The sequence below is a fragment of the Melanostigma gelatinosum genome, assembly GCF_949748355.1.
Source record: "Melanostigma gelatinosum genome assembly, chromosome: 16".
NCBI classification, from domain to species: Eukaryota; Metazoa; Chordata; class Actinopteri; order Perciformes; family Zoarcidae; genus Melanostigma; species Melanostigma gelatinosum.
Window position 1 is genome coordinate 20305505 of NC_136649.1, and position 22311 is coordinate 20327815.

Here is a 22311-nt window from a genome sequence, read left to right on the forward strand (position 1 = left end):
GCATGCTGAGGGAAAAAAAGAAAACACACCCTGCCGTCCCGACCCAGCCCACAGACTCCCAGCTGTACACACCCTGCTCTGCGGACAATGGAAATCAGACATGTGACCTGCGCAACCAATTGGATTGGCGCAAAAATCACCCCGTGGTACGCAGTCAGTCTCATCCTGTATTGGTGATAAATTACCCTCCACCTGAGACTCGAACGCACCTTGACAACAAAAGCAGGTTTGATTCAATAACACTTTTTTATTTAGGCTTCACATTTACAACATTGTTCAAACGAGGCCAGAACGTCTTTAATGTACAAAAAAACAAAAGCCAGTCGCTGAACCACACTGGTAGACATTCATTAATAATGGAGATTTTATTTGCCAGTTGGGAGATATTTTAATTCTCTTTACATCTGCAATGTGTGAATAATTAGCCTCCATCTGCTTCTCAATCTAAACATTACCATCAAGAAAATCAATGATGTTAAAGTACAAAAGAAACATCCAATTTTGCTGACACAACACACTCAGTCGCCACTTTATTAGGTGCACCAGCTAAAACCATTGATACAACACCCAGGACTGCTGTATTAGACTGCATTAGTGTTACCCAGGTGTACCTAATAAACTGGCAACATAAGTGTATTTTCATTAACTTTGCCCCGCCCCACTCGTGATATAAATGTCAGGCACATTCTAGTGGCAGACTGCAGATCTATTAAGCGCTACTGGCACACACGGTGAGTCATTCACTTGTGAAATTTCTTGCTAGAATCCTTTGCGTGATCGAGAAGGAGCTGGCACGGCGTGAACTGATTCCCGTAGATCGCTTCGAATTGCCTCATCTTCTCCACCAGCTTGTCGGCACCAAAGGAGTCCACGAAACGGAAAGGTCCTGGAAGTGGCGAGACGCCATGTTAGAAACATTATCACAGGGTGCATGTTGAATGAGTAATGGGATATTGCTCTGGGATCATTTTCATTTCTTAGTGAAAAGCTATTCTGTGAACACAGAAAAGCTTTAACTTGTTAAATCCTAGGTTTTTGACAGAGGATGCAGCTCATAAGACTACGGTTGAACTCTGACCTCCGAGACAGGGGGGGAATCCCAGCCCAAACACCGCCCCGATGTCTCCTTCCAACGGGTTGATCAAAATGCCCTCCTGCAAACACAGCACGGCCTCGTTGACAAATCGGGAAACGAGCCTGTACTGCACATCGGAGTCTGATGAACTGTAAAAAGATCCACAAGTAAGAACAGAGTAAATACGTTTGAATGTAATATAATATCATGGCTGAATAGGTTTGTATTCCGGGTAAAGTAACTCAACACCATGTACTTTTATACTTGCAGCGATAACGGTCATTGTACAAAAGACACGGTGCATAGTGCGTCTTAAATCTCTGCAAGTGCTCAACATTAACGTACACAGCAGGGTTTGGTGTCATCCTGAATTTCTCAAGGATATCGGCAATGTCTGGGTTCACTTCTTTGGTCTTGAGTCCTGGCTGATAGACGTAGCAACCCTTTCCAGATTTGCGACCTTAAGGATTAAAAAAAAAAAAAAAAAAAAAGGATTTATAATAAAAGCATTTTATTCAACCACAATGCTTCAATGTGACCGCCCATACCTTTGAATCCCAGGTCCACCATGGTCTTCAGAACCTCCACATTTCCACCACCAAAGCGGGAGCCGAAAGCTTTGCCGAGGTCCTCGGCTACATGGGCGGCAACGTCAATACCGACTTCATCAGCCAATGTGGCTGCACCCACGGGGAACCCAAAGCTGGTGGTGAGTGCATCCAACTTCTTGGGGTCAACTCCTTCCTGCAAATGGATAAATTAATCACATGTATAACAGCTGTAGCAGAAGGATGAATATGCTTTTTTTCAAATGAGCTGAACATATTCGGTCCTAAATCCTATAACAGCACAGAACTAATCACAGCTGCAGTAATTCTACTAACCTGAAGTACTCGCACTGCTTCAGCCAACATGGGAGCCAGACACCTTGTCGTATAGAATCCAGGTCCATCCTGCAAACACGTTTGTAAAATATATTATTAAAGTCCGGCAATGTTAAAAATCCGTGATTGATATTTTGCTGAATCACCTTCTACCACTTTTACAACTTGCTGGTATCTTTTTTTAAAAAGTTTTAAAGCATTTATTACTTAGTAACTACACAGGGAAAGAAGTCTCACCCCGACAACGATGATGACTTTGCCCTGCTTCAGGCCGACCGCCACAGCGGAGGCTGTAGTGTCCTTTGACGTCTGATCCGTGGTTATAATTTCCAGGAGCTGCATCTTGTCCACTGGAGAGAAGTAGTGCATCCCAATCACCTGCGGATACACAGAACATATTCAGGAACATCGTTTTTATTTATTCAGAAGCACTTTTAAACTACAGGTCCAAACCTTGTCTGGTCTCTTGCTGGCAGCAGCGATATCCTTGATGGGCAGAGCAGATGTGTTGGTGGCAAATATGCAGTGAGGGGAAACCACCTGCAGACAGACGTCTGTTAGAGTGCAGCTCAAAGTCACAACAATACTGTCCTGGATGTAATGCTAATGTTAAAACCACGGACAGATCTTTAAAATGAAGGAAGTCCATTCTTTGTGCAGCACACTTACAGCCTCCACCTCCTTCAGGACCGCATGCTTGATGTTAATGTCTTCAAACACAGCTTCAATGACCATGTCGGCCTTTTCAAAGCCGCTGTAATCCAGCTGGCCAGTCAAGCTGGACAGAATGGAGTCTCTCTCAAATGACGTGATGTTCCTCTTTTTGGTCTTGTCATTGAGCCTTGTTTAGAATAAAGACACAGATGTTAGCTCCCAACGCATTTGCGCTACACAATTTACAACTACTTTAAATTCATTGCTGATTTGAAAGGTTATTCTGTCGTTAGACTCGAACTACATCGACACAAATTTACAACCAGGATGTGAATTGAATACTTAAAAAAGGGACAGTTCACCCCACACTCTAGATTGATAAATAGCACTAAAGGTAAAATGATGAAATTTTGGGGTGGTGTGTCCCTTTAACCTGCTGTAAAGAAAAACATCCTCAATGGAACAGGTAATAATTAAACGACAACCCACCCTTTGTAAACCTGCTGTTCTCCCCTGGCCAGTCCAGACACAGTGGTGTCCTTCAGGACGATGTGCACACCTTTGTCCACAGTCACCTGGGCAACACCCGCTCCCATCAGACCTGCTCCCAAGATGGCCAGAGTCCTGGTGGAGAACAACAAAAACAAACATTTATCTACCACCTGAACAAAAGCGTTAAACTTCCTTTACACCAAAACAAAGCCTCGGGATAGACTTCTGCTTGCAATCGGTGTAAATGTGTAGCACACTTACAGCCTCCACCTCCTTCAGGACCGCATGCTTGATGTTAATGTCTTTGTACTTTGTACTCTTTGTCCCGAGAGTATACACCCCGTCCCTCGTGTACATTGCCTGGTATTTGTTTCAGTCTGTGTGCAAAAGCCATATTCACTCACTTCACTTCTCTTTGAGGAGTTCCGTAGCGGTTCTTCTTGCACGCAACTTGCCCGTGGTAGAGACCAATCAGGGCTGCCGATTCTGAGGTTTTCGCCAACTGACCAAAATTCTGTGACGAATATAAAAATTGGTGACGTTCACTTCTACAATGCATTACTGTAAATACTATATTTGACAATGATGTAGGCCAACAGCCCTTACCTGAGACTCAGCTAAGTATCCAGCATCTGGGCCGTGTTCTACTCCAGCCTTTACAGACTGAGAAGGGAAAAAGTCATGTTAAATATGACACCAACTTTCTAAAAATATTCTATGATGAGTAACAAAGGAGACTGGTAGCTTACTACAAGATATTTCAAAACAATAAAAAAGAAATCATGTATTTTTCCCAGAGAGAGTTTTTACTTACTTCGATTATTTTCAGAGGAGCTGGATAAAGCCCCTTGCTCTGCTTCATAACTTTACCGTGGACCGTTTTGTAAATCTGATTCCGGACAAACGCAAAGCTCATAACGTAGTCTTGAATTTCTGTGGAGAAAGAACATCGACGCTTGAGTGTAGTGGTGATATTTGTGAACTTACACGACAACAGAGGAGCCAAAAGCTGAATAAATGCAGTGCAACTTACTCTCCATCCTGCCTTTCTCTTTGCGGATAGGGATCTTCTTACTCACGATCCCTCTGGCATATTCAATGGAAACCTCCTCAAGGTAGTCTATCGTTCTTTCCTCTGGACTCTTCAGCCCAGGTCCTGTAAAACAAGTAGAAATAGTAAGAAGAATCACGACGAGATCAATCTTAATTTATTCTAGCCTAAAGATCAACGGACACGCAGTAAAATACATCAAGTGGTGAATTACTCACTAAAGATGAATCTCTACAGGTTGATATATCTTGAAGCAGTTCAATGTAATCTCATTACATGAGTCGAGATAGCTTACCTAGGGGGTCTACAAGTTGGTCGACGAGCCCCATTTTCTTGGCTTTATCTGCTCGAATGTTTCTTCCTGTCAGCATCATGTCGAAGGCACTGGGTAGACCGACCTACAGGTAATAAAAGAAAACACGCGTGTGAACTGGTGCATCGTTGTCGTCATGTTTTGGACCGAGGTTAGTCATAATCCTACGCTTTGAAGGACAGGCTTGCTGAATACCAGACATGATGGGCAGAGGGAAATAATCGGTTTGCGGGATCTCCAAGGTCCACGTAAACATCTTAAACCAATTATGAGCATTAACCAGATTATTTGGCTTCACAGCGTCGCCATTTCAGGTCTTGTCCTGACACAAGACACTACGTTACAACTACTATAGGACACTTTCACACATTATGATCTGCATCATACTGCTTACTGTATGGTTGTTGTACTTTAAAGGGAGACACCCCAGGCAAATTTATGTAGGTCTTTATTCTACTACTTTGTCTATTTGCGTCTGTAGATTTCTCCTAAATTCACCAAGAGTTAGTGTTAAATAATCCCATATTTGCATATTTAAACAAACATTTTCAGAAAACTTGTCCTACAAAAGAATTATCTTACGGTAAGTACTCAACTGGGGACGTTTCATGGTGACATATTATTAGTGAGATAAAGTCAAGTGATTCAACAGGAAATTTGGGGAGTATAACTCCAGCACTAACCATTTTGGGGAGTCTCTGAGTACCACCGGCTCCAGGTAGAAGACCCAGCATCACTTCAGGAGTACCAAGGACTGTTTTCTTACTTTTTGTTGCAATTCTGTACTGGCAGGCGATGGCAAACTAAAATGCAAAAAAAAAAAAAAGAGCCCATTAGATAAGATCAATCATCCCAGTCAAATATTTTCAATATAGTCCAACATATAGTTTGTTGCGGAAATCATTTGTATTAACCTCCAAGCCTCCTCCTAAGCAAGCGCCGTTAATGGCAGCAACAATGGGCTTCGGTGACTTTTCAATCCGCGCAAACATCTTCTGCCCTTCCTGTGACAGTGTGGTGACCTCTTCTGCATTCTTACAGGCCTGGATCATACTGTAACAGATGTTCAGCGCGTCAAAAGAGAATACAAGGCATGGAAAATATAAGAAAAGATCTTAATGCAAAATATAAGTCGTAGGTAGACAAAAACATGCAATTTACAAAGTAAATCGATTAATTATACTGTACAAGAAATAACAGAAGAAGTAAATGTAATAGGCAGTGGATTTAATGAGATTTATCTTACTTGATATCAGCTCCTGCTATGAAGCATCCCGGCTTTGAAGAGATGAGGACAGCACTTTTAACAGCATCGTTGGCCCACACTTCATCCATCACTTCTGCCATCTCCCTTTGCATTTGGATGGACAGTGTGTTAACCTGGAGAAGGAGAGAAGACCATTAGGTTCACGTACTTCACAGAGGCACCATTCAGAGGTGTAAACCATCACATTTATGTTTTAACGAGCAGCACACCTTGGAGTTTGGGTCGTTGATCCGTACGACGGCAACGTCGCCCTTGACTTCATAGTTCACATGGGTTCGAGCTAAAAGTAGATAAAGGAAAATAGTGTACAGTGAGAAAATAATTGTCAGAAGACAGGATGACTTCTTACCCATACACTATTTTTTTAATTACCTAGCATTGCATGTGCTACTGAGAAGGTCCGACAAGTACCACCTGTTTAAAAAGGGAAACAAAACATGATTAAATATGTGTAACATACTTCACACATCATCCAACCTCCTGCACATCGACCAGCTGATTCACCCTCATGGTAATATTAACACAACTAAAACATATTGAGCCCTAAACACAACCTGTCCTCCTACAACATACACATGAAATATATGTATATTCACATAATATTGGCATGACCCCAGACATGCTGTGTAGCCCAGTGGAAGAAATGACCCTTCACCTACATTCTCCGCCTTCCATTCAGAGACAGTACAGCAATCACAATGGCGTGTCAATGGCACAAGTTTACATATCCCTGTCTAAACCGTCTCGACAGGCCCATCTTCGAGTCAAAAGTGGAAGCAAACAGTCCGATTTAAAACTTTAATTATAAATCAAGGACTTTGTAGCAGCCAGCTAAGGTTAGCTAGCACAAACGGTGGTACGTTTACGCTTAAAGTTAGCTCGCTAAAACATAAAAGTGTCACTTAATATTTTGGTTAATCTTTCAAAACACCCAAAACGATCATGTATGAATGAATCACCACACATTTCTGGAGCTAACAGCTAGTTTAACAAGCTAATTACCAATCTAAGACACACAGCAAATCACGTTTTTAGTATCGTTCTCAACGTTAGTTTTCGTTAATGTTTAAACACTATACACATTTAGTTTATACCTGTGAAGAGAGCGTATCTCCTTGATGGGAATCTGGAAAGTGCACCAAGGGCTCGAACACCAGCCATGTTTGGAGCGGAGGTCAGTCAGCAGTGGTGTGCAGCTAGCTTAGCTTGCAGTCAAAGCAAAGCAAGATAGACGAATTTGTACCACTTCCGGAAACCGGATCAGTCAGCTCAGCAGCTGATTGGCGTTCAGTGAAAATGGCTGCATCCCATTGGCTCCATTGGTCGTTCAAGGACTAAAAAAACGCCTCCTACTCCGCCACTTCCCAAGACACCTGAAGGAAGACGACTGGAAATTATTTGTTTGAAATTTCACCTTGTCATTCAAATTATTTTTGGAAAAATATGCAGAAAAATACAAATGTGTGCATATGGCAAACCAGAAATGTAAAAAAAATATTATTAGACTTAAATGAAAGCAATAGCAGCATACTGCCACTAGGCGGAGGTGGAAAACAGTTAAACTGTAAAATAACTGTTTGTTCTTGTAAGTTTACAGATTTTGAAAGCCACACATTTTAGAAAGATGTTTTTCTTTTAACTTAACATATCTTTAACATATCTTGACACCTCCCTGTCCTAACCCCTAACTATCCATCAGTTTACGAGAGCCAGGGAGTGATTACTGACAGTGGCAGACCATCTTATTACAAAACAACAACAAAACTGAAGACATTTAAAATCAGCAACATCTCGTTAAATTATCTTATTTAACATGTAATAATAATCACGTGTTTACCTCTGGGTGTGTTGAACTGTTGTTTACTGTACGCTATGTTCCAGAACATTTAACCATAAAGCACAAGGAAAAAGTTGTATTTTAAATATGTGTTGTTAGGTTTGTATAAAATGAAACATCTGTTTTAGTTTTTTGGCCTGCAAGTTGTTTCTCACAAATATAGATATTTATTCAGCAGGTCTCTGCAGCCACACAGTTGAGATTCCAGACATTTTCCTTTACATACACAATTAAGCAAAAGGCAAATATAAGCAGACTGACTGCACAACATTTAAAAAATAGGATGATCATTGTATCACAAAACCACGAGTGTACTCCCAAAAATTGCTGGGAGAGAACCAATGTCTAATAATTCGGCCTTTTCATGATTCAAATATCTAGGTGTTGTTACCAAAGAGACACTTCTCCTCTAAGTCTAAGTCTAAAAAATGTGAAAGTACCTTCCTGATCCCTGCATGGAATACAGTACAAAGGTGACACCCTGTGTACAAATTGGTGAACTACATTACATTGACCTCTCTTTGGGATATCTCTGAGTGTCCCAGAAGATTACTCCAGGTTTAAGGATGGACAAGGATAACTATAGATTGATGATAAAGTTTCAGTCTGGTTAGTCAGCAACAGCTTTTTTTTTCTTCAAAAGCTTGTGAAACTATCTGCTAAATTAACACATCTCACTGTTGCCTCACACAAAAATATAAACTGAAAATGAAATAGCGAAAGACAAAAAGGAACACAAAAAAGAAAATAACTAAATCCACTTCAATTTATGACTATGAACTAATCTCTGGTGTTATTACCTCAGCTAACAGGAACTGATCATTTTCTTGATATGGTGTTTCTTCTCCAATACTTTACAGTTTCTGACCTGGAAATTAAAATATCAGGTCATTACATTTTTATTTAATGCACAATTATTGCACTTAAATGTGTCGCATGTCTGACTTTTGACAGGAGCATGTAGACAAGTGAAGTCGGGGCCAGTCTATTGAGGAGCGCGGGACCATTTGTCGCTAACATGAAACGAGCCAATCAGAGGTCAGATCTTCACATAGCAACACCAATCAGCGAAGAGGAACCGTCTGGTTGCGAAGGTAGTGGTAGTGTCGGTCTACTGGAAGAAGCAAGTGTTTCCTTTGGGCTTGCTTGCTGCTAGGTTTAGCAGCCACATTCTGCCCATATATTGGTTAAATGTGGCGCCTCAGTAACAGGCGTTTGACTCTCTTTACTTGCTAATTAATTAGTTTCAAATTAATATTGCAAACTAGTGAACGTAACCTTGTCTGAGACGCATATCTTTGAACATAACTGGAGCAGGAAATTACGATGCCATCCCCGATGGAGGGATCTTCCAGAGAAGGTGACCTCTTTACTGTGAAACACGAGCTGAAAAATGGTAAGTTATCTGCGAGCTAAACTTTTTGATGCAGTCGTTAATGTATCTCTCGTGAGACACGTGCACCCGCAGGAATATTGTTAACGCTAGCTGTAAGAGAGACAACTGTCACTGTCAACGGGCATTTATAGTGAGTAACGTTGCTACTCAAGCAAGGCTAACGTTAGCCGACTGTCCTTATTACTCGTTAGGCTAACGTACTGCTATCTCACGCAAACTAACCTCACCTAACCGTTTTACTTATGTTAGTTAAGCTAACTGCCAACAGTGGTAAACCCAGGTAACCTACATAACATTAGCTAAAGCTAACTTAATTGTTGACGTGTAACTCTGCTATAAAGCATGTCATCATGCCAGTTTATGCTACTGTGAACGCCTTTACTTAATGTTAATTACTAACGTTAATATTAGTTTGCTTTTGGCAGTTTTTTTGCCTGGTCTGTTAGCAGTCACAGCTAACTTCTCCTGAGCCAACGAAGAGCAGACAGCTGCAGTGCTGTCAAGTCTCCAGCGTCAATGTTAGCTTGGTTTCATTCTGCAAATCATAACAGGGCAGAGGTGCACATCAACCAAGGCACTGTTGCTTCTCGAAATGATGGTGGATAGATGTATTTCTTCAACACCATGCTCCAGGTAAACATGTGACAGCTGTGCTGAATCCCTACTGGCTTTTGTTTTGTCATCTCAAAACATGTGTCTTAAGTGAAGCAACAGGAAGTTATATTGCATTTCCGAACTAGTTATGAGTGAAGGTGGTTGTTTTGACTGCAGAGGGCTGCTGAATTAAGTTGCTTTATAATGACACAGTGCTGCTGTTCAGGCTGCAACATGACTATGCTGCACCCCCATTCACTGTCCTGCCCTAAATATGCAGTCAGTCTAGTTGTTACTCGTTTTTTCCTCGTTTCTTTAGAATTTACACAGCATACATAGCTGCTGGATCAACTTAACCCTGCTTTGGTGTACCCTGCTCTCATTTGACTTACCTGTGACAATACAGCAAGTTAAAAAAGATAGCTACTAAGCCCATTCATTTATCGTAATCTTCCGGCTACATATCATAGGATTTCTGTATGGAAAATTGGAAAAATATATGACAGGGGACATAATTGTATGGTTTGATTAATCATAATTGTGTTGATGCTTTTGCACAATACAAATATATTGAGTTGCCTTTTAGATGTTGGGTTTTTTTAAGTTCAATCACACAAACCACAATACGTTATTCAAGGTAAGCTTTTTATTTTGAGGTGTCATTTCTCTTCTGTAGACTGACGAGATACCTCTTGTCCAACAGTAAGGAAATCATCTGGTTGGACACCTCTGTCGGTCTATAAATAAACACCAAAATCAAAATTGTACTTGGCAGATGAGCTTGACAAGGTGTCATGCAACCTAAACCCTTGATCTCAGATCTGAAGGACAGTGTTGTTGGTGTTTTGAAATGATACAGTATGAACTCAGTGTCTAATGGTTGCAGCATATCTTCTCGTGCGTAACGGGAGAAGCAGCGGAAAAGGATTAAATCAGCCGCTTTAATTGCTCAGTAGCCTATTTTCACAGCGTGAGACAGAATGGATGTGTTCACTACAAAGGACATGCATGTCTGAGAGCGTGCTATGCTCGGTCATCTGTACGAGAAAACCATGATTCAGAAAGACGCCTGGAGTCACCCACAGCGTGTGCTGACTTCGCTGTAGATCGCTGATGGAAGATTATTACAATTATTTTGCTCGTTAATGTTGCAAGTTTACCTGCAGTTGCATGGAAGATGATAACATACAGTTTTTTAGATCTTTGTTTACATGAAGGAAGTTTACTGATTATGCACGGGGTTGTCTCTGCAGCATTTGCATATTTTTACAGTTAAACAAATTCACCTGTGCAACATACTCAGTCTGTTACTGTTGGCTGTGCATTTATTCTACCACCACTCAGACTTTCCTAACTTGTCCCGTGTTTTAAATCGCTGATCCTCCAGTTTAAAGCTCACTTCTGTAACCTTTTTGCTTTGCAGAGTTTGACTTCATTTGCCTCAAAGCGTCATGGCTGAGAGTCTCTTTGTGTCAAAAAGAAATAGAAGAATACATTATTTATAGCACGGGCACCGGTTACAAAACAAAAAGTACAGTACAGGACTGTAAGGCGATGTAACGGGCATATTGGTGTCCAGCTTTTGGCAACAACGGCTTAAATCAGCTGATCCGTTTCGAATGTATTTACAACTTTGCTGTGTCACAGTATTCAATAGACTTTCTTCACTGATTGTGACCAGAGGCTCGATGTAACAGCTGTATACTGTAGAGGACCGGGACTAGAGGCGGTCTAAAGACTCCAGTATTGTTTATGAATCCGACCCTTCACTTATAATCCAATGAATGCTAAAATACTTAATATGGAAATGTTTCTTTATTATTCTTTGCTTGCAACTACTCATTAATATCGTGTAATTTTGTAGAGATGTGAATATGTCCCCTCTCACATCATTTTCTGTGAGGGAATAACCCAATAATGAATACATCTACAGTGACATACTGTAACATTATGTTTGTTATTTAATGTTCTTTTGTATCGTATCCTTCTTTTTTTTCATATGAATTGTTGAGGAGATAACTCGGGTGAACAGACTGAGATCGAGGCGTTTAGCTCAATTCAAGCAATAACATTCATTTGTAACAGAAGTATTATGTCCTGCAGTTAAACGTGCACGGACCTAGAAAAGTGAAAGCTAAAGGCGGAATGCCCTGCTCGGAGTATTTGACCTACTTACATGTGACCTCACAACTCCGCAATATAAGCATACAAGGATAGCGCATATTATTTACATGATTTATTAGAGTTGAGTGGTTCATCTCATTATCTTGTAATATTTTATTTCTCCTCTGACTTCAGCCAACCTGACAGGCCACGTAGAGAGGGTGGGCATTGAAAACTTTGAGCTATTAAAGGTCCTCGGGACAGGAGGTGAGTGAATATTTTAACTTTAGTCCCTCTCTGTGTTTACCAGAACGTCGCATTTAGTTGATCATTTGCATGCCAGTCTGGCATCCAGTATTGTGTGTGTTTTAATGGTCTGTCCTCGTTTATTTGAACCACCAGCATATGGCAAGGTGTTCCTGGTGAGGAAAGTGAGTGGTCATGATGCTGGGAAGCTGTATGCCATGAAGGTTTTGAAGAAGGCCACCATTGTACAAAAGGCAAAGACTGCCGAACACACACGGACCGAGCGGCAAGTCCTGGAGCACATTCGCCAGTCGCCATTCCTCGTCACACTTCACTACGCCTTCCAGACGGATACCAAGCTGCACCTCATTCTCGGTGAGGATGTTTTATAGGAAACTGCCTTCTGTGCTATGCTTGTCCAAGGAAAATGAAAAGACTGATTGTCTTTCACCCAAAATGGGTTTTCACCAGCTGAATGAATTAGTAAACTGAATTTTAAAAGAAGTATTTGCACTTCCCTGTAAAATAATTCACCCGCATATTATTTTGGATGAAACGTGACATGCATGATATCCTTTGTTGTAGATTATGTAAATGGCGGGGAGCTCTTCACACATTTGGTGCAAAATGTGCGATTTAAGGAGCTAGAAGTTGCTTTGTACAGTGGAGAGATTGTGTCGGCGCTAGAACATCTACACAAGGTAACCACCAGATTCAACACATCCAACACGTCATCGATTGATGTGCACATGCTTTGTGTTTCACTGCCCCACTGTCGCTTTCTTCTTGCAGCTTGGGATTGTCTACCGGGACCTGAAACTTGAGAATGTTCTGCTGGATTCAAGCGGTCATATAGTTCTCACAGACTTTGGCCTCAGTAAAGAATTTGATCAGGTACAGAATGTGTGCGTGTGTGTGTCTTTTGTCACCAAAACGCATTGTTTGGATCCTTGAGGTCGAACAAACTTGATGAATGCATTTCCTTCCTCATAAGACATTGGCAAAGATTGTTTTTCTTATATATTCACGACTTGAAATGTGAACACAAAGTCCCGCCCTCTTGCAGGCATAGGCACTAAGAATTATCTTTTGTCCTATTTTGATTGTAAAGTGTGTCTTTTGATTTGTCCCTTTGTCAAAACAGGTAGAAAGGGCGTTTTCTGTCTGTGGCACCATTGAATATATGGCTCCAGAAATTGTGGAAGGAGGAGAGTCTGGACATGACAAGGTAATTTGTAGTTTTATGTTTTATGCTGTCGTCTGTTTGATCAAATCAAGCAGCCCAGGCTCTACGCTCTGTATCCCTGAATGCGTGAGCTCTCCAGTGAGATTTCTTCGTTTCGTCTGTTAAACCAAAGTCACGGCTGGTTGCGTTCATGCATTCCAGGCGGTGGACTGGTGGAGCCTCGGCGTGTTGATGTATGAGCTTTTGACTGGCGGATCACCCTTCACCGTCGATGGAAATGAGAACTCGCACACAGACATTGCCAAGTATGGATTCTCCCTGATCGTCCGGCACAGGTTTCAGCGAACCTTCTGTTAAATCACTCTGCAACACTGACCATGTCTGTCTCACACGTCACAGGAGGATTCTAAAAAAGGACCCTCCGTTCCCCAAAGATATGGGACCTCTGGCCAAAGACCTCATCCAGCGACTCCTCGTCAAAGATCCAAAGAAGCGACTGGGCTCGAGTCCTAATGGAGCGGAGAATGTCAAAAAACACCCGTTTTACCAGGTGGAGCTCATTGCTTGTCTTGAATATTTCACAATATTTAGAAAACGTAAGTGGCAGGGTGGGCTGTTACTCCACATAACGGGGCTGCCTTTGAGCGAGTAGCATTTAGGGAAACCGAGTGTTTGTATAAGCTCGGTTACTACGGATGGGGGATGAGCCACAATGTTTTTCTTTTTCTAAACTCACTTTAGAAAATAAACTGGGAGGACTTGGCAGCTAAGAAGGTGCCTGCCCCGTTTAAGCCGGTGATTCGAGATGAGCTGGATGTCAGCAACTTTGCAGAGGAGTTCACAGAGATGGACCCCACCTACTCTCCCGCAGCGCTGCCTCAGAACTGTGACCGCATCTTTCAGGTGGGAGTTCTGGGGTTGTGACTCATTGTTTAGTTGTTTACATAGAGGAACATTGCTCTGTGCTCCCTGCAGGTCATTGCACAGGACGCCACTTATATCTGCTTTGTGCTTCGTCTGGGTTTCGGTAGCAGGCCGCGTGAGATGTTGACACGGATGAAAAATTGCATTACACATTATCCACTTTTTGTCTGCGACTATATTTGTCATACTCCAGAGCAATTCAAGTAATCAAGTGAAGTTTTGAATGTCCTCAAAAGGTTGCTGTAAGTCAACACGAGTCTGTCTGTGTGCACTGGTATTTCAAATTGACTAAAGAGTCTTTTATTGAAGTAATTGCTGCCATATGCAGCTCTTATTGAAGTAACAGATGTGAATGACTATTTTTGATGTAGCTTTGAACCATAATATGGCCCACAACTCTGTGCCAGCTGATGGCTGTCTGATGTATTGCATGAAATTTCAACTCTGATTGCCTTCTGGATGCTTGAGCTCGGCAGATCAATAGATCCATTAACGGGCTTCTCTCGTGGAATAAAAGGTTACGCTTTGAGAGCATCACCACGTCTGTCTCGGTTACGCCTTCAGTCTTTGATTGCCAACTTCATCTTGGCTTTTTTTCGCTCTCAGCTGCCATTCACATAGTCTGAAATGTTGGGTTCTTTATAATTTGCAAGCTTAGCAATCTCTGAGATAACGACAGCAATCCCAATTTTAAATCGTGCACTTGCTCCCCCACGGTGCCTCACAAAACAAAATTAAAATTGCATTAAGAGCGCCAAGATGTAATTTCACAGCAGAGCAATCAAATATTCAAGCCCGGCAATTTAGGGCATCTCATTCATTCACCACCCATCCTTCCGTCCATCCATGGCTGTCACTACATACCAAACAGCTGTGTGTGTGTCGGGGGGGATTAATGCCATCTCAAAGCTTTGGGTTCCCCACAGCTGGAATTAAGCAGGCAGCGCTCCACAATGACAGGTCTAACAATAGGAACAGCTGGACAGCCACTGTCACTCACACATTTACAGAATTGGGTTATTTGTGGAGCTGACAGGCTGGTTTGATATAGAAACATCTGAAGAAAAACAAGTTTTACTGTAAATATGGAACTATGGAAAGCGCATTAAGTGTCTATAAATGACTGTGATGTATAACATCGTGTAATAAGGAGGATTTGAGTGCTGCAAGCTATTTCTGAGGCTGTAAACTGCAGCATTGGTTGTTTCATTTCCCTCTGTCCTTCCGACCCTCATTTTAAACGTAAACACCGAGAGTTCATGTGTTCCTGTGTGCAGGGCTACTCTTTCATGGCCCCCTCCATCCTGTTCAAGAGGAATGTGGTGATGGACGACCCTGTCCAGCTGTGCGGAGGCTCCGAGCGGCCGGGCTCTGCTGCGGTGGCCCGAAGCGCCATGATGAAGGTAAGATGAATGGACTTGGATCCCCCGGCACAAACACACTTACGCAAATGGCTGCTGTCACAGACGGATGATATTTTTTTTCTCCTTCTCTCTACTCACACTTTTTTTTCTCCTACTGTACTTGTTTCACTCAGTTTTCAGGAACGGCCCTGTTTGTTTAACGATGCTTGTTGATCAATGCACTTGTGTAGAAGGTAGCGGAGCGCTGCCTTTTGTGGGTTCATTGGGTTCCAATCTTATCTTAACATCCTGGGTACCTTCTGCAAACTCTGCTGTTTTTCAAGATTTATTATCAAATTTGGTATATTGGTGGTCAGGATTACAATTAATCTTTTTAATGCTTTTCAGCTAAAAACCTCTTAGCAATGTTTAATTCAAATTAAAAGTGACGTTTCAGCCATGCAGTCGGGGAACAATATGCTCCAAATGTGCTCACAATTCCAAAAAGGCCTCAGCTCACCGTGCGCTACATGTTTTTATGACATTCTCTGTCACAAGCAGGAAGCTGCTGAACAGCTACTCGTCTTGTCTTGCAGTGATCTTTAATATCTTAGTACAGATCTGGAAAATCTAGATTTTCATACATTTCGTACATTTGTCACTTCCATGTTTCTCTTTTCTGTGCAACTGAAACTTCAGAACATTGCACCACAAGAGAAGTGCACTGGGTTGCTCCCTAAAATGGTTTTCATGGACTGCTGCAGATCACTGGGTGGTGGTAAACGTTTTAAGAAAATTTAAAAAAGCAGAGACACGGCAGTTAAGAGACTCCCGGTTTCAGGCTGTTCAGTAGTTATTGAATTAGGTCGCATGTTGAATATAACTGCTGTGTATAAGAACTCGAGATCAGACTTCAATTTAAGAAGACGTATGAATCTTTGTGTAGAGAAAGAGACATAATATGGAATATCAAGAAAAGTGATTTATGTAATGTAAGCAGCAGTAGTTCCAGTATTCTTTGAAGAAAAGATAAAAGCTGCAATCAGAGTGTGCAAAGTCTTTATTTAACTACATTTTAATGAAAGACCTCACAACATTGAGACCATTCTTTAATTGAGGCCATTTGTAATTATTGAACCCTTTGGTGATTCGTCTCCATTTTAAATGTTTATTTCACCAAACATCTTGTTTTGGTCCGCTGTTGCTCTGCAGGACTCGCTGTTCTATGTGAGTTTTGAGATGGACCTGAAGGACAGTGCTTTAGGAGAGGGCAGCTTCTCCATCTGCAGACCGTGCACACACAAGAAGACCGGACAGAAATACGCAGTCAAGATCATCAGCAAGAGGTACAAACTCGCACCCTGCCTGCTCCGCTGTGTTTGTCTACTCCGATGCTTCTGGCTGTGTGATGTTTATAGTTTCACTGGATGAATCAGTCGGCCACCCTCCACCTCCCCCTGGCAGAACTTGGACCCTAAACACTCGCAACACAATCTTTCAAAGAATATGAAATTAGTTTGGGGTCTTAATTTGATGAACGCTAAATAATATCACACATTTTATTTGCCTTATTAGTCTGTTAAAGGTTGCCAGACGTGGGTTGAATGTATGTAAATGCATCTCTGCTCACAAACCTGTTTATTTTTGCTGTAAACTGCTAAAAAACAAGCTTTGATCGTGTGTGTTGATTGCAGTCCTACACTACACTCCAACACTCACATATTATGGCTCTAATAAGAGTCCACCGGACACAAACGCGTGAGCCCAATATGTCCGTGTCGGGGTGGAAACAATCAGCAGAGCAAAACTGCACTTTAAGAAGGATAGAAATGACTGAAATCAAAAATGTCCGAATTTGAGAACTGAACCTTGTGGGAAAAGAACAAAGCAGAAGAAAATGCCCGGCCCACACAACTCACTGTTGCACTGTACAAATGTCGTTCAGTGTCATATTCTGTTTTCTTTTCTAAACCCTGCTTTGGCTTCTCTTCTTACATTATACTGACTTCATTATTTGCTAATAAATCAAAGACCCTTAAATCCAAAGTGCCCAGTATGGACCAAAAATTCAATTGAAAACCTGTTAAATAATTCCAAAAACCGCCCTCTGCAAAAGTGACTTTCTGCCTCTACCGTGTGTGTGTGTGTGTGTGTGTGTGTTTACGTTGTATTTCGTGACCGTGATCTGTGTGTGTTTGCTGTAGGATGGAGGCACAGACTCAGCGGGAAATGGCGGCCCTGAAGCTCTGTGATGGCCACCCTAACATTGTCAAGTTACATGAAATTTACCACGACCAGGTAAGGTTCACCGCTGCGGACACAACTGTGGCCGTGAATTCTGTTGGAGCCTGTTGAGACTGCAGCTTTAACAAGTCCTGGAACTGGAACAAGGCAGATTAATGGAGATGCTCGAAGCCCTCGAGGTCTTTCTTTCTCTGTCCATGCATTGTCCTATGAACATCTCCCCGTGTGCTCGATGTTTCACACTAAAGGTGTTTTTTAAACTGCAGCTGTTCAAACGTCCATTTCTTGCCACCAAACAGAAACAACCTAGATTTATTCTTGTCGCTAATCGAGCCGCACACTCGAACCAAACTAAGTGTGCATGTGTTCAAACCGCAGCTTACCTCGGTTGTTGCGATGGTGCGTCCGTGCGGCTGACTGTGTACAGGTTCATTAGCCCCGGTCCTTCAGGCCCAGGAGCACCACTTTAGTCCTGATGAGCTCAGTGGGGTTATTACTGTACCTCAGAGGCCTGTGACCCAGATCAAAGCAGCGCTGCCTCGCTTCGCCTCAACCGAGTCCTGCTTTTGTTCCCAAAGCCCGGCGCGAATGAGGAACTCTGCCCCGGCGCCCAGACACATTATTCCCTTCCCACTTTGTTTGCCCCTTTCACTTTTACTCAATACCATTATGGTTTGATCTCAACATCAGGAATGGGCTGTTTTATTTTTTCTCTTCATATTTATTATGCAACAGAAAAATTCTCATCCACCATTTCACACGTTAAGATTCATCTGCTTCCAACATGCACTTCAAGCTGTAAAAGCAATTTCAGAGGATGTCGGAGTATGCGGGTTACAATTGAGTGTAACAGAGGTTGGTGAGAAGTGTAAATGCAGTGCGTGTGTGCGTTTGCTGTAGCTCCACACGTTCCTGGTTCTGGAGCTGCTCGGTGGAGGGGAGCTGCTGGAGAGGATCCGCAGGAAGCAGCATTTCAGCGAAACGGAGGCCAGCCGCATCATGAGAAAACTGGTGTCGGCCGTCAGTCACATGCACGACGTCGGGGTGGTGCACAGGGACCTTAAACCGGAGGTATTGGACACACACTCAGCAGGACTGCTGCGCAACATTGTTTTCTGTCTGTGGGTTTTCTTTTTATGAATACAGACACACTGGATCATAAGCTTTTAAAAAGGAATGGCTGTGTTTCTCTGAACTTGTTATGATGTGTCGTATTGCCATTCTGACTCTGCAATCTTCCACAAAACAGGAGTCCAATTGTTTGACCCTAACGTGGGTCAAAAGTACCTGGTCAGACGAGTCTTGATGTCTGATTTGGTTCGCTCTTGAGCGGACCAGTTTTACCGAGCAGAAAGAAATGATTGCTGTTCGTGTCTCCAATTGCTTCGTAGAACCTGCTCTTCACCGACGAGAGTGAGAACTCGGAGATAAAAATCATAGACTTCGGCTTTGCTCGCCTCAAACCACCAGACAATCAGCTCCTGAAGACTCCCTGCTTCACCCTGCAGTACGCGGCACCAGAGATACTCAAGTACGACGGCTATGATGAGTCCTGTGACCTGTGGAGTCTGGGGGTCATTCTGGTGAGTGAGTGTGGGACACCAGAGCCCTGCTCCGGTTAACACCGAATCTGAACTGATGGAGAATCATTCATTATTAACTCCACATCATCCCCGTGGGAAATAATCAAATCAGCCGCCCGTTAAGTATTTTGTTTTACAGCAATTTGAACAAGGATTGTAAATGATTCATTTACAAAACAAACCTGCAAACAGTTATGCAGAGAGAATGGGATTTAACTTATAAAAACCAGAGTGTATTCACGTTTTATAATTCATAATATACATCATGTTTAAATTCGGCTTTTTGACATGATCAGGTTAAAAGTTACTGAGGAAACGTAAGCCCCTCATCAGAATGATGCCTTCAGTTTGAAGACACTGATGCTCAGTCAGGATTGAATAATAGATCCTTGATGAGCTCTGTTCAGGAGCATCGTTATTTGACAGCTAGCTCAGGCCTACTTTAGTCTACCACCTTCCACAATGCTGCAGGGAAGTGACCTGATTCTATCAATGTATATTTTGAAAGAAATCCTCAGCTCTGAGCCACTTTGAATGTTAACCAAAGCATTTCTAAAAACCAAATGAGTGTTTAACCATGAGCTCCATACAGCGTCTGAATGCACACGTGTATGTATGCATGTTCTGTTTATTCGTATTTGCATGATATTCATCTCCCTCGCTTGTTTAGCGTGACAACCTTCAGCATCCTGTGGTGAGCTGACACAGTTTATCGCTCACCACGGAGCGACGATCAACCGGCCCGGCTCTCAGAGCTGGTTAAACACGGCACTAATGCCACGCGTTACTTCCCCAAAGCGGAGACGTCGTCTTAATCCAACCTTCTCTGTGTAGAGGAGGAAAATCCAAAGGAGAGTGCAGAGAGTCGAGAGAGAGATCTCTGTACTTGGCCGGCCATCCGAACACAATCTGGGCTCTCTGTGCAAGTTCACACCGTCGCCCCCTGGGGGGGATATGAGAGTAGTGTGCCTCATGGAGCTTTGACGAAATGGGTAGTGACTAGCCGTGTGCACAAAGCCCTGGAAGCAAAGTGAGCCGACACAGAGAGGGAGGGAGCGTTCAGGACTGATCCTCCACTGCCAAAAGGGCTGTTCCCAACCCCTCTCATTATAATGAGACATCAGATGTAAGTGGGCCAAGGTGAGCGCATCCTGTTCACTCATCTGAGCACAGAGCGCTCTTCTGTTCAGTGCTGGCTCAGCCACGGCCAACAACATGCAGCATAACAGTGGAATATCGTGGACAGTCGTGATCGGTCAAGAGCTCCTTCAAAGCATGCGTTTGTTCCAGCAGCAGGTTAGTTAGAACGCAGTAAACTCTCCCAGCTCATTGTAGGCGGCATGTAGCATATCCTGCACCACACTGACTGTACACAATTATTCCATTGTCTATTTTAACTGAACAGGTTGTGGGGTTTGTCCTCTTGTTTGCAGTACACCATGTTGTCTGGGCAGGTGCCTTTTCAATGTCAGGAGAAGAGCCTGAGCCACACCAGCGCTGAGGAAATTATGACCAAAATCAAGCAGGGAGACTTCTCCTTTGAAGGCGAGGCCTGGAGGAATGTGTCCCAGCAGGCCAAGGACCTGATCCAGGGTGAGGATGGACCCGGTGGCTTGTTCTTAACGCCAGAGTCTTGAACTGAGCTGGAAGTTGGATGTCATGTCACCGTGGAGCTGTGGGTTAGAGCACGTTTACATTTGAATGTGTTCGTGACACATTGTCTCTCCCATATTAAGAACATGCAAAGTACAGGTGTAATCCCACTTGTAACCAAGAGTTACAATTGACTAAAACAATTGGATCACAGATTGAACTTTTAACCCACAAAGTAGCTCACAGCGACTGAGCTACCTGAAGAGGAAATCGCCTCCTCACTCGCGTATTTGGAGCACCGAAGGTAATTACCTGTGTCTTGTTCCTGCAGAGCTGCTGACCGTGGACCCAAACAAGAGGATTAAGATGTGCGGCCTGCGTTACAATGCCTGGCTCCAGGACGACAGCCAGCTGTCCTCCAACCCACTCATGACGCCGGACATTCTTGGCTCCTCCACTGCCTCCGTCCACACTTACGTCAAAGCGACCTTTAATGTAAGAAAGGCCCGGCAGTGCACGCTTGTTTCACATGTAGGTCAGGAAGTCTTTAGGTCCGGTTAGGAACTTTGGGCTTCCGTTTGTAAACCTGCTGCTGCTCATGAACTTTACGGAAAGCCTCTCTTAAACACAGATTATTATTCAATTATTTATGTTAATTAAAACGGGTGTTTTTAAATAATTACTAGGATAATCACGAGTTGCATCCCTTGGAAAACAACTGGCTCACCAATCCCCTCTTCTTTGTCCTAGGCATTTAACAAATGTAAGCGGGAAGGTTTCCGCCTGCAAACGGTGGACAAAGCGCCACTCGCCAAGAGGAGGAAGATGAAAAAGACAAGTACCAGCACAGAGACCCGCAGCAGTTCCAGTGAGAGCACCCGTTCCTCGTCGTCCTCCTCCCAGTCGCAGGAGAAGACTTTCCCAGAGGGCAACACCAAGCCGCAGCCTTCCAACAGCACGCCTCTCAGCACGCCCGTCACCACGTCCGTGGCCCTGGGAACCGACTCCGAGCACCAACCGCCGCATCCGGCCTTTCACTTCTCAGAAGGACAGTAAGACAGCGAGAGGAGGAAAAAGAAAAAGGGCAATTCAGACAGTTTTACGACCCACAGGATGGCTGGGACCGGCGTGGAGACGGCTCTCTCTCCGTCCCTGGCAGCTCTCTGCATCTGGCTCGATTGCATGGACGTCCGCACGTCTCCAAAGCCAAAGCATGCAGCAGGAGCAGCAACACCTCAATATCAGTCAGTCAACCTTCACTAGCAATAGCCTATTCCTTTTCATTTCTCTCTCTCTCTCTTCCACACACAGACTGTTTCAATCAGGGACCGGACCAGGAAGAAGTTGTCACCAGTGTCCAGCATGAGAAAAGGGGCGGCCCTACTGCCCCAGGCCCAGACAGACACCGGAGATAAAGTCGCCGCTCGCTCTCTGTCCGCCCCGTTGTCTTTGTCCACGCCGCCAGAGGTTTTAAAGGGAAAGTCGTAGTGTTTACATCATGGATTCTTTGTATTTTTCGTTGTCAA

At 43.2% G+C, this 22311-nt stretch overlaps 2 protein-coding genes across 3 annotated transcripts; one reads left to right on the forward strand and one right to left on the reverse strand.

Moving 5' to 3' along the window:
- Positions 1–227: 227 nt before the first annotated feature.
- hadhab (hydroxyacyl-CoA dehydrogenase trifunctional multienzyme complex subunit alpha b) lies at positions 228–6948 on the reverse strand. Its single transcript, XM_079286001.1, has 20 exons — positions 6831–6948; positions 6109–6150; positions 5946–6016; positions 5716–5849; positions 5384–5522; positions 5153–5272; positions 4452–4554; positions 4139–4261; positions 3920–4038; positions 3712–3768; positions 3510–3619; positions 3103–3237; positions 2629–2800; positions 2413–2499; positions 2197–2337; positions 1960–2028; positions 1624–1819; positions 1421–1535; positions 1079–1224; positions 228–886 (listed from the first exon to the last, which is right to left on the reverse strand). The coding sequence occupies exons 1-20, from the start codon at positions 6895–6897 to the stop codon at positions 741–743; spliced, it is 2292 nt and encodes a 763-aa protein (XP_079142127.1). The 5' UTR covers positions 6898–6948; the 3' UTR covers positions 228–740.
- A 1918-nt stretch (positions 6949–8866) lies between these two features.
- rps6ka5 (ribosomal protein S6 kinase, polypeptide 5) lies at positions 8867–22039 on the forward strand. 2 transcript variants are annotated; one of them, XM_079286977.1, is made up of 17 exons: positions 8867–8969; positions 11862–11933; positions 12069–12287; positions 12498–12613; positions 12705–12812; positions 13057–13140; positions 13300–13403; positions 13498–13648; positions 13840–14001; positions 15300–15425; positions 16578–16711; positions 17570–17663; positions 18510–18680; positions 19001–19192; positions 20626–20785; positions 21117–21280; positions 21536–22039. In XM_079286977.1, exons 1-17 carry the CDS (start codon positions 8900–8902, stop codon positions 21839–21841), a joined length of 2433 nt encoding a protein of 810 aa, XP_079143103.1. In that variant the 5' UTR covers positions 8867–8899; the 3' UTR covers positions 21842–22039. The 2 variants fall into 2 exon arrangements, with proteins under 2 accessions (XP_079143103.1, XP_079143102.1); XM_079286976.1 differs by having other exon boundaries at positions 12705–12806.
- The last annotated feature ends 272 nt before the right edge of the window (positions 22040–22311 follow it).